At 36.1% G+C, this 12,581-nt stretch overlaps 1 protein-coding gene across 1 annotated transcript in view; it reads right to left on the reverse strand.

The window, feature by feature from the left end:
* The window catches only part of ARHGEF38 (Rho guanine nucleotide exchange factor 38), a 159,288-nt gene that overhangs the window by 46,085 nt on the left and 100,622 nt on the right, over positions 1-12,581 (reverse strand). The window contains exon 5 of the mRNA XM_064285485.1: positions 6,738-6,755. Within this exon, the coding sequence (XP_064141555.1) occupies positions 6,738-6,755 (18 nt within the window). The remainder of the gene's footprint in view (positions 1-6,737; positions 6,756-12,581) is intronic.

The raw sequence follows: 12,581 nt of genomic DNA on the forward strand, positions 1-12,581 counted from the left end.
TATCACCAAGAAAGCAGCACCGGGAGCAGAGCACATCCTTTGGACCTGGGGTCCCTGCGCCTGAGAAGCTCCTCGACCAGGGGAAGGTTGAAGACAAGGACCTTCCTCCAGAGCCAATGGAGAAAGCCTTCCCAAGGAGCCGACACCCTGAATTTGGACTTGTAACCTACTAGACTGCGAGAGAATAAATATCTCTTTGTTAAAGCCATTCACTTATGGTATTTCTATCATGGCAGCATTTATTGACTAAGACAAGTGTCCTTATAAGAGACAGAAGAGGAGAAGACACAGAAACAGAGGAGAAGACTATGTGAAGACAGAGGAAGGGATTGAAGTTATACAGCAACAAGGAATGACTGGAACTATGAAAAACTGGAAGCTGGACAAAGCAAGGGAGGCTTTGCCTCTTGAGCCTCCAATGGTTTGATTTTGGACTTCTGGCCTCCAGAACTGAGAAAGTATATATTTTTCTTGTTTTAAGATACCGAGATTGTTTGTTATGGCAGCCTTAGGAAACTAATACAATACCTAATGTATCTGATTCTCTTGAAAGGTGACTTAAATAATTGACTGTGAGTTTAGCATTAATGACTAAGAAAAACTAAGCAAGTCAAAAAAAAAAAAAAAAAGAACAGTTGTCAACTTCTGGAAAAGTTATCACTGTTTCCCCCAAGGTTCAGCCCTGAAAAATATTTATGCAAATATAATAATTCAAACCCCGACTATTGCTCTAACTAAAATTAGACTAAAACTATATAGGGAGAATGGAGAGACGGAAAGGATATGTGTACGTAGTGGAAATGAGGATAAGAAAGAGATTCTTTCACAGGGGAACGTCAATGGATAATACCTACAAACAAAAACCAAAACCAAACCCAGTGCCATCGAGTCGATTCTAACTCATAGCGACCCTCTAGGACAGAGTAGAACTGCCCCATAGAGTTTCCGAGGAGCGCCTCCCGGCCCCTTGGTTAGCAGCCGTAGCACTTAACCACTACACCACCAGGGTTTCCAATACCTACAAAGGAAAGACCAAACATATTTTAGAATCATGGAGATTAATATCAAAATAATCAGTGAAATGATGTGAAAATGTTCTAGTGAGCAACATTTAGGAGTAGGTAGGAGAATCAGGAAGCAGCCCTGGTGGCACAGTGGTTAAGTGTTTGGTTGGTAACTGAGAGGTCAGTAGTTCGAACCCACCAGTTGCTCCATGGGAGAAAGATGTGGCAGTCTGCTTCTGTAAAGATTTACAGCCTTAGAAACCCTATGGGGCTGTTCAACTCTGTCCTATAGGGTAGCTATGAGTTGGAATCGACTCAGTGGCAATGGGTTTGGGTTTTGGTTTAGGGGAATGAGGACTAGTCTTTTAATTAATAAAACCTGCAAAACAATTAAACTCTGTAAACCATCACTATGTATAATTTTCGCAAAAGAGAAACTTGAAAAGAAACATTCAGGAATACGCAAGAAAATTCTAAAAGAGTACTAAGTTCTGAATAGTCACATCTAACATTAAAATATATTATAAAGCTACAGAAGTGAAAGCAGTTTAGTAGTGGAACACATATGGACAGATCAGGAGCCCAAACTAAAAAATCAAGAAATAAAAACAAATATATATGGAAACTGAGTATATACCTGGTAAGTATAACATTCCTACCCAGTGGGGAAAAATAAATTATCCAATATCCAGGCATTGGGATAATTAGGTAGTCATACAGAAAACAATAAAAATGGATTCCTACATCACTCTTTCTACCAAAATATTGTCCATATAGATCAAAGATTTAAATGTTAAAAATGAAACAATAAAGGAACTTGAAGAGAACATGGGATAACACTTTAAAAACTAATCTTGGAGTTGGTAAAAAAAAAAATTTAAAGCAGACACAAATTCCAAAAGCCATAATAGAAAAAATTAATAAATCTATTTAAAAATTTAGCTTGCCAAAACAAACAAGAAGAAAAAAATTAGCAAAGTTAAGACAGACATGACAAATTGGATATATACTTGTGACACACATAAAAAATTACCAATTTCTTTAATATATTCAAAAGCCTGGTGTGGTCAGATTTTCCTTTTTTCCCCAAAGAGGCCATAAATTTTAAAGTTTTGTATCAATATTCACATTTTAAAATACTGACAATAATTCAAATTTAAAATACTGTGTGGGCCAAAGAAAACTCATTTTAGGGAGCCCAGCATGGGCCTCAAGTCTAGCCTAACACCAAAGCAGAATCCCAGGTGAGCTCTGGGGACTTTAAGGACCTGTACCAGTGGGCAGGGCAGAATTAGAATTCTTCCTATTTGTCAAAAGGTCATTCCCCAAAACAAATATTAATTCTCAGACACAGTACTGTCTGGGGCCATATTAAGAAAGAAAACCGTTTTCTTAAATGCAGAGAATGTGACAGGCTGCATCATGCTTTTTATACTGAATTGCAGGACGGTGGCAGTCTCTTCCTTCCCTTCAGCTCAGATTCCAACACATTTGAAGAAGCCTTCCTGGCTAAGAAACAGCAACCATTACAATAGACGGAACTATTGATTGCTAGACCATATAAAAAAAAAAAAAAGACCGTATAGTAGCTTTGAAATCAGCGCCTTTTCTGTACCGAGGCCAAATCGTACCCCTAGGCAGTCCTCTTCAGAAGGAGGGAGGCAATATGAGAAAAATATGGTTCTCTTGTACGGGTAAACCTCATCCAAGGATGAGTGTGAGGTGAGAGTAAGGGTCCCATGTATGTGTGCGTGTGTATATACTCACGTGTACGTGTGTGTATACTTGTGTGCATGTGTACTTGAGTGTGTGAATATGAGACAAAAGGATGTATATCTAAATGTGTACAATAGTTAACCCTGAGTGATGGAATTAGCAGTGATTTTGCTTTTCTTCTAAGGAGCCCTGGTGGCACAGTGATTAAGTGCTCAGCTGCTAACTGAAAGGTCAGCAGTTTGAACCCACCAGCCACTCCTCAGGACAAAGATGTGGCAGTCTACTTCTATAACGGTTTACTGCCTTGGAAACCCTATAGGGGCAGTTCTACACTGTCCTATAGGGTCGCTATGATTTTCAATATTTTTTATTATAAATACAGTGAAATTATATTGGTTTTATAAGTGGAAAAAAGGATAATAAATGCTACAAGAAAAAATTTAAAGTTATTACAAACAAAAAATTATAGGTGAAAACGATCTACTAGTAGGTGAGAAAGTCTAACCAAGGGAAGAGCAGACTCATATCTCTTGCCTCAGACTCATCCTGTCTAAAGTCCTATACCAAAAGCAGAATCAAAAAGGAAAAGACAGACGGGTTTGGCTACATAGAAAATTAAAACTGTACAGATAAAAACAAAACCAGAAGCAGCTACAAGCAATGTTAAAAGTCAAATGATAAGCTGGAAAAATTATTTCTAGCATATAAAACAAAGGGTTAATATACTTGGTAACTAAAAAGCCATTATAGATCTAGTAGAAAAAAGATGACAATCTCAAAAAAAGTAATCGCTTAAAAAGATAATTCATTAGAGAAGAAATATAAATGGCTAAAAATATATAAAAATGCTCAAGATAATGAATAATGCAAATTTTAACAATAAGATACCATTTCTGGTCTATTATATTGGCACAGATTTTACAGATACAAATATTCATTGTATCAACTACAGGTAAAAAAAAAAAACTGGCAAGTGGTAGATAAATGGAAAATTCACACATGGGCAGCAGGAGTGTAAATTAGTTTAACTTTTCTGAAATTTCTGACAAAAAGTATCAAAAGACCTTTTTTAAAAAAATCCACTTTGAAAAGTTCATCCTAAGAAAATAATTAGATTATTGTACGGAGATCATGTATAAGAATGAACACATAACATCGATGTTTATAAGACAAAATTCCACTGTCAGTAAGGGGTTGGTAAACTAAATTATGACACGTTGTTGTTAGGTGCTGTCAAGTCCATTTTCGACTCATAGCGACTCCATGTGACAGAGTAGAACTACTTCATAGGGTTTTCTTGGCTGTAAGCTTTACGGGAGCAGATTGCCAAGCCTTTCTCCCATGGAGCTGCTGAGTGTGTTTCAGCTGCCAACCTTTTGGTTAGCAGCTGAGCACTTAATGGTTGCACCACCAGGGCTCCTCAAATTATGACATATAATGTATGTATGATAGAATATTACCTAATTGTAAAACAATATACATTTATATTTATTGACATGGAAAGATGTCCATGATTTGTTATGCATGAGGTAGCTAGTTGCCATACAGGAGACATACAGTGGTCCTATTGTAGTCGATATGCGTGTGGTGAAGAAAAAACTCAGCGGTTTGATCAGGGACTAGCTACAATGCTACAGAGTTTAACTCTGGAACTTTACTACCAATTGTCTTTACTGTCCTCATTTTGATTCTCTATATTCTGCATCTGTCTCTAATAATTTTAAAAATACAAATCTTAGAAAAAGCAAAAAGAACTTCACTACTACACGTTGAAACTAATAGAAACCCTAAGACCCAAGGCTTGAAAATAGCTAGCCAGACAAGAGAATACACGGGGTTGGGGGTGGGGGGTTGGGGGGGTGGAGGAGGAGTAAAAACACAAGGATAACAAACACTGCATTTCTGGAGATAGATAAATTTAGAATAGGCATCTTTTTCTTGCTTTGGAACATGCGACTTGTATCAGATGCTTTCTTGGGGACTCTTAAGTGGGTAATTCTATGATTCTTGTCACTTTAATACTGTCTTTGATGTTTGCATAAGATTATAAATCAAAGTAAACATTTCAGGAATTATAAATAGCTCTGCCTTTCTCTGTATTTTTTTTAAATGTAGATTATTAAAGATAATAACAATAGGTAAGGAATTTAGGGGAAGACATTTAAAAACCCACATCTTTCAAATGCACTTTTGGCTGCAACACTGCTGGCCTTTAGGCCTTAGCTACAATTAATTACATTGCACTTGACATTGCCTTTTGCCCTTTTATGTAGCAGCATATGTGCCTCCTGACCCAAGCGAGAGAAAAGAAACAGGACAGAAAATAACTCATTGCAAATGTAGCTTTGATGTTCATCCAGCCACATGCTGTGATCCCACTTCCTCTTTTGCAGTCCTGATGTATAGAACAGGCTAGAAGGGGCATATACAGCCTTGCCAGCTCCCAAACGGCAGGATTACCATTAAAGCTAGTACAATTTTTTAAAGTGAGTATTTCAATACAATGTACTGTCTGTTGTAAGTGTTCCACGTAGAGGAGTCTGTGCATGCTAATTGTACAAAGAAAAATCTCTCATTCTCTTCTGAATCTCACTTTTTTTCACTTTGCTTTTATTTATTTATTTTTATTATTATTTTCCTTCTGGCTATAAAGATCAAAGCTTTAGGAATAAAAACCTAAGCAGAGTTTATAGCATATGAAGTTCTCTAGCCAATAAGCTATGTGAATCTCCAGTCATAGGCACAGTAACAGGGACACACCTTCATATAATGAGACACCCTCTCCTATTAATTACCAGTGACGAGAAGCCAGAAGGCCCTGCTGTAAGAAGAAACCAAAATGCAAGAGTTACAGTCACTCTTCTATCATGCACCTCTTTAAATTCACATGATCTCGGAATTGGAAGTGCATTAAACAAATTAACTCATATCTGTTTATACTATAGGATTTTTTTCCCTTCGAAAAAACAAAGACTTAAGCGATGACAGAACTGGGTGCCTGTTTGGTGTGTCAAAAGCCAACTTCTCAGCTTAGTTGAGGTATAAAGGTCTCACGTTAGATGCCTGATTGGTGTAAAGGTCTCACGTTAGATGCTTGATTCCTCCACCTCATTTCTGGAATTCTGACCTCATAGTTGCACTGTGCCAAAGTATTAATGACAGAAATTTATGGTTTAAATTAACATAATTTTTATTTTGTAAATTTTGTATTTCTTGATGTAAATTCTCAGGAGTTTAAAATACACACTCATAAGCAAATACACAGACTAGGAATTCAGGACCTTAGATAATTGCTGACCATGCTCAGCCACACAGTGCTTTTTGAAGTCCTAGTAAATTGGAGTTTGTATTTAAGGCAATGTCATCCTTTCACTACTAGTCAGATTGGACATGTTTCTCTTTGAGAAAAGTAGGTAACTTCTAAAGTGTGTGTGTGTATGATTTCCATAAGATAGTTTCTATATTGTCCTAGTGACCAACTATTTCATTTTAAAATTTTATTTCCATGCAATATATGTGTATTTTTTCTCCATAAATCATACAAGTCCAAATTGGAAGAAATCTGGTATTCTACTGTAATAAGAAAGATTTCCTTTTGTGCATTAATCTATAAAATCTTCAAAAACATTACGACATGAATGTGTAGTTTTAAGACAAATGTCATTCTTAGGAAAATATGTTTTTGGACACATTAAGATTCCTAAACATATGTATGATGAGCTTGTCCGGGAGAGTTTCTAGCACCTGCAAACTTGTGAGTTAAGTAAGATATACCCCAAGATCTTCTAAAAACATTCAAGAAAGTATACTTACTACGTAAGATCATCTCAGACAGATTGTAAACTAACATTGACATTTGATGCACCAGTGATATCTGGAGTAAATGCCTTTGCAATCTTATTTAATAAAATATAAATAGTTGTAAAAATTAAAAAATTCTGATTTGGACAAGAATTTGTAGCAGGTTTTCCCCATGATTCTTATATGATTGCTATTATTAAAGTAGAAAATACTTACTCTTCCATGTATATTTTCCTGTAAGAAAAGGGGGAAAAAAGTGAATTCATGTAAATTCACATATTTGGGATAATATGCAAACATTATAAAACTTTTACAAATTTATTGTGTAAAGTGATAAGTAATTTTCTTGAATATTCTTTCAGACTCGACCTGATTATTTTATAATCATGTCCCTAAAATTTTATTTTAGTATATTTCATGCTTTATATAAATTTAAAAACTGTTCATTCAGTTTATTGTTAGTAAACTTTGGTAAGTTGGAAATGAATTGAAATTAAATTTTTGTTTACATTATAAAAAAAGCATCTCTTAGACATAACAATAGGAGAAATGAAGATGACAAAGGAAATGCTTAATTGACTTGCAGAAAACTATTATCAACTGCCCTATAATATCTCTGTATACAGTGTTACGCAGATTATAAGCAATTCATCTGTTGAATAAAGTAATTGTTGCTAAAACCTTCAATAGGCATTGCTAGCTTGTGTGGCTCCCATTTCGCTCAAATAAAACTTAAAGTCCATCCCAGGCAAGGCACTATGTGATCTACTGCTCCCCCATTTCCTCCCTACTTCATTTCCTGTTACTCACTTACACTCTGAATCTGTGACCACCACACAGACTTCCTTGCTGTTTCTAACACCTGGCATGCTCATGCCTCTAGGCCTTTGCACTTGCTGTTCCTTCTGCCTGGATCCATCTTCCTCTAGATACCTCTATGCTTTCCTCCCTTATCTCGTTCAGGTCTTACCTCCAGCGTCTCCTCCTATTGAAGCCTTCCCTGATCACCTGTTTAAAAAATTGTACCCTGTTTCCCCTGTACTCATCGTCATTGCCTGCTTTATATCTCCCCATTGCGCTGGTCACTTTCTAATATATCTTGCTTATTTAGTTTATTATCTACCTCCTCCTTTTTTTTTTTTTTTTTCCTCCCTCCACAAGGGCAAGGATTCATGCTTGCTTTGTTCACTCACTGCTATATCCCCAGTGCTGGAAAAAGTGACTGGCACAGTCAAAAAGTATTTGCTGACTTAATTAATTAGCAATTTTTTTAAAAGTGTTAAGAATCCAAGTTAAATTTAAAGTACAAAGAGGACAGAAATTATTCTCTAAAAACCTCATATGACTATAGAGAAATAAAATAATAAGTCCCTAGGTGGTGCAAATTGTTGACATGCTTGACCACTAACTGAAAGATTGGAGGTTTAAGTCTACCCAGAGGCACCTCAGAAGAAAGGCTTGGTTATTTACTTACAAAAAATCAGCCACTGAAAACCCTGTGGAGCACATGGGATCTGACATACATGCAGTCACTTGATGGCAACTTTTTTTTTTTTTCCGTGTGTTTGTTTTTGGTTATGACCTTATTATCACCTGGGTACCTGGTTCCCAACCTTTTGGAATACAATGAATGTTTTCATATCAAAAATTCTGTGTCTCCATCCCATCATAATAGCTGATGATGGTCTTTCAGCATTCAGTGGTCAAGAAAAAAAAAATTGTTTTTTGATGATAAATACCTATACTGAATTTCAAATATTTCAATGGATTTTATGTTTTATTTTATTAATGCCAATACTCCATAAATGTGGAAAACAGTGATATATATATCTGTGAACCACATTGTTTCCTCAATCTTCAGACATGTTATATGAATGGATTTCTAGACATCTTGAAATAAGCAGGTGTTGCTGAGTCCAAGACCTCCTTGATGAGACTCGACCACAGAATTTTTTTTCAATCAGCAGCTCCCAAAGTTTTAGGCAATTATGAATTGTTGTTGACAAGCTCTTCTACAGCAATGGAGACTTTACCACCAACCCTTGCCCAATTGTTCCTTCCATTCATTTTGTTTAAGCTCACATTCTTTGGAAAAGGACATTTCCATTCCTTTGGAAGCATTTCATTTGTCCTATACTCTGTGGGTCATAGATCAGGCAATTCTGGGGAGAAGGTGACTAAAAATAAAAATGCGATTTTCTGTGGAAACAAACAGGTGAAAAATGTAATCATTCAGGAACCAAGACACATACTTAAAAGTTGAAAGAAAAGATTATTCTTTTAACTCCTAAGAAAAACATAAAAAGTCGTCCTTTTTCTATTTCATTTATTTCAACCAAGTTAAGCCTAAATATTATAACATGTAACAGAGCATAATCACATTTAATATAAGTATGCTATGTTATAAAAAGGAACCTGGAAGATTTTCCAATAGGGAAAACCACAATATGTGGAGTAGTGGCACTACATTATAACATGTCCTTTTAGTGCTCTTAATTTTAAATCTCCCTTTTGGGCTAAAACCTTCCAGGACTTAACCCCAGCCAAGAACAATTCATGAAGAAGGAAGTTAAATTGTGTCCACTTGCCCTCTTACGGGATATAAACCAAACCAAACCAAATCCCTTGCCGTCAAGTCAATTTCGACTCATGGTGACCCTATAAGACACAGTGGAACTGCCGCATGGTAAAGTAACTTAATACGCCTTCTACCACACTTCTAATGGCTCATTATAATTCAACTGACAACAAAAGTTTTTATGTGGCTGCTTCTTAAAGATTATATGCCTTCGTTCAAACGTGATGCCACGTGACAAGGAACAGAAAGGATTTTAAAGGTGATTTTAATTTTTACTTGGACCAATCCATTAGAATATGAAGAATTATAAAACAGAGTAGACAAATTGAAGTCTATTCCTTTAGATTTTGCATTGCATGAGCTTTTAGCTTCCTTACTGGATGGAGATGTTAGAGCAGCAACGTGAGCACCTGAAGGGTGCCTGGATGACTAGAAGTTAAAGTTTACGTCCTGAGGATGGTGACTTTGGTTAGTAAGAAGAAAAGTATAAATATATTTATAACAACTAGATATGAAGCTAGAAATATATCTTCCACCCCCCCCCAAAAAAAAAACTTAGAAAAGCCCCTTCATTCTTTTTCTATTACAAAATAAATCGATTTCTAGGGCCTCTGAAATGCAGAAGAGACTTTGGAGGTGTTTATATCTGGAAAGACAGACAAAGGGGCAACAGAGCGGCAATTCTAACTGTAGCTACACTTGATTTACAGACATTCCATTTTTCACTTTCCTCAAAGAGATTGGGAAAGTTAAATAACCCCAAAGAGACTAAGTAACTGGATCTTTAGCAAGTAACTTTCATAAATTTAGTGACTGGATTAAGACAGTATTTCACAGAACTTTAAGGATCACTAATGAGATTCTTTTTCTGGAGCCCTGATGATGTAGTGTTTGAGAACTTGGCTGCTAACAAAAAAGTTGGCCGTTTGAATCCACCAGCGGCTTCTTTGAAACCCTATGGGGCAGTTCTACTCTGTCCTATAGGGTCACTATGAGTCTGCACCCACTTGACGGCAACGGAATGAGATTCTGTAAATACCTCTTGTTGAATAAATAAATAAAAAGCTTTCCAATTTATAGGCCAAAGATGTGGTGGTGTGTTTCTGGATAGCTTTAGACTTTTCTTTCTTAGGCTCTCCAAACCCTGAAATTACTGCTTGGACAGTATCTACATTCATGAAAAAAAGCCCATTCTACTTCAGGGAAAGCAGGGAGTGAATACTGTGGGCCTGGTTTCTCTCTCTAACATAGTTCTAACTTGAGTAAAAAAAAAAAAAAAAAAAACTTGAGTAGGCATCAAAAAAGCACCTGAGGGTACTTGTTAAAAATGCAGATTCCTGGATCGAACCCCCAGGTGTCTTTTTTTTTTTTTCATCTCAGGCATAGCATAGGAATCTGTACTTTGAATATACATACTTCTCTGGTTAATCAGATTCAGGGAACTACACAGCCAGAAACACTGTACAAACTTTTTGTAGTAAATTATTGCCCTAATGTTGCAAAGTGATGCAAAATTAGTTTCTGGATATAAATATTATTTTATCTTTTGAAAGATAATGGGCTTCAAATAATAGCCAAAGGTTATGAGTCTAAGTCCATTACAGAGTCAGGAAATATCTCTTCCACCCTTTTGGAAATTAGTCTTGAAATGCACCGTGACAGCTTATGGTGTGTTATTTAGATTAACTCTTGTATTGTTATTAAGCGTTCCAGATGGTTTTATTTATCTACCCAACTAGATTTTATGTTACTGGGAGGCAAAAACTATGCATATATATCTCGTACTCTTAGTAAATATTTATTAGACCCTCAATAAACATTTTAATTTTGGTTAAAATGCAACCTAAGTTGCTTTAAAATCCACTTTAGCCTCTGAAGCATGAAGCCACTTCTCTGGTGAATATTGCTTCAAACCAAGTTGTTTCACTATCCCCTCGCAGGGTAGAAAATGGAGGCCACACCTAATATTCATTATAAATTGGCAACTGTGCATTTGAGCTCCCGTTATTTAGCCACAAGGAAAAGGCAGAGGACAGTAATAGCTTTAACTGATTACTTGGCAAAGGAAACCAAGCCCTTAGGATGTTCCAGACTCTCTTTGGCCTATAAACCTGTTTGAAAACCTGTTTCTCAGAATTTAAAGATTGGCTCAATTGAGGTCAGTGTTATAGTAATGTCAATAATTCTACTTCTCTCAGCCTTCAGGCAGACGAATACAATTCATCATTAACTTTATTTTCATAGAAAGGTAACTTTTTGGAAAATGTCTCTAACTGCTTTTATTTTAATTTTCTTTCCCTTAAGAAATATCTCTGCCAATCTTACTTCCATTGGATTTTGTGCTTTCTAAACCTTATCTCCTTCCAGTGCCTGAAATTATTTCCTGAAATCAGAATGGCTCTGAATACCCAAGATTTAGGGCATCTCCAGGGAGATAACTCCAGGCTTCTGGAAAAAGAGCAAACAAGCCACTGGGTCTGAAAGTAATTTTTGGTAATTGGGACTTCACGTGGTCTCAAAAATCACCTCTGGCTTTAGCTGCTTTTTAGGGGCATAATACTGAGCTATACTGCCTAGTGGAATATTCTGGCAAGGCCTGTTTCCTTCTCTTAAGAGTCAAAAACTTCATGGCAAATAAACTAGTGTTTGTCCTCCCTGAACTGACAGGTCCATTTGTAGTCAGCAGTTAGGAGCACAAACCCAAAGCAGATTGTCTTCATCCTCTCCCCATGAGAACCTCCTATCCCAGACTTGAAGTTGGGTTGATGAACTAAGGTGCTAATCATGCTATCTGTTCATCTCATTATGAGATTTTCTTCTTTTATTTCTAGAAACTGAAAAAGGAAAATGGTCCTAGGTAGACATTAATTTTGAATCAGGTTTTGGCAGTTGTATAAGGTAAGAAAGGCAAAAAATTCACTCACACCCAGGAGAAGACCGTATTTTTCCCTAGGAAAAATGAACCTGTATGTAGAGAGCTTGGCTCCTAACACGTGATTTTATTAAGATGGATCCTACTTCAAATTCTATTTTTTCTCTGAATTGGTTTACTAACACTGAACTAAATCAAAAATAGTGGAGAAATAATTAACTGGAGCTACTCATCACATATTATCTTTAAGAGTAATCTCATATATTTAGCTTCTTACAGGTGGGCCTATATCTTTTTTTTTTTTTTTCTTCTTCTCATCAGCACCTAGAACTATGCTTGGCATAGGTTCTAAATAAATGCTTGCAATCAGTGACTTTAATGAACATAGTCTTTTCTATTGGCAAGAAAAGTGGTTAGAGAACTGCAATAATTCAATGTCCAATAAGAAGGCACTAAATTAATTACATTACTTGTTTTTTAATTATTCAGACCCAGTTTCAAGCTACTTTCAAACTCAGTTCTGACCTAGAAAGGCATCCTCCATAATAGTCCTAGTTAGTCTCTCTCTTGATTTCACTTTAATTCAGCCACAATCCTCTTGTCCACATTG

Source organism: Loxodonta africana, chromosome 5 (assembly GCF_030014295.1).
Source record: "Loxodonta africana isolate mLoxAfr1 chromosome 5, mLoxAfr1.hap2, whole genome shotgun sequence".
Taxonomy (NCBI): Eukaryota; Metazoa; Chordata; class Mammalia; order Proboscidea; family Elephantidae; genus Loxodonta; species Loxodonta africana.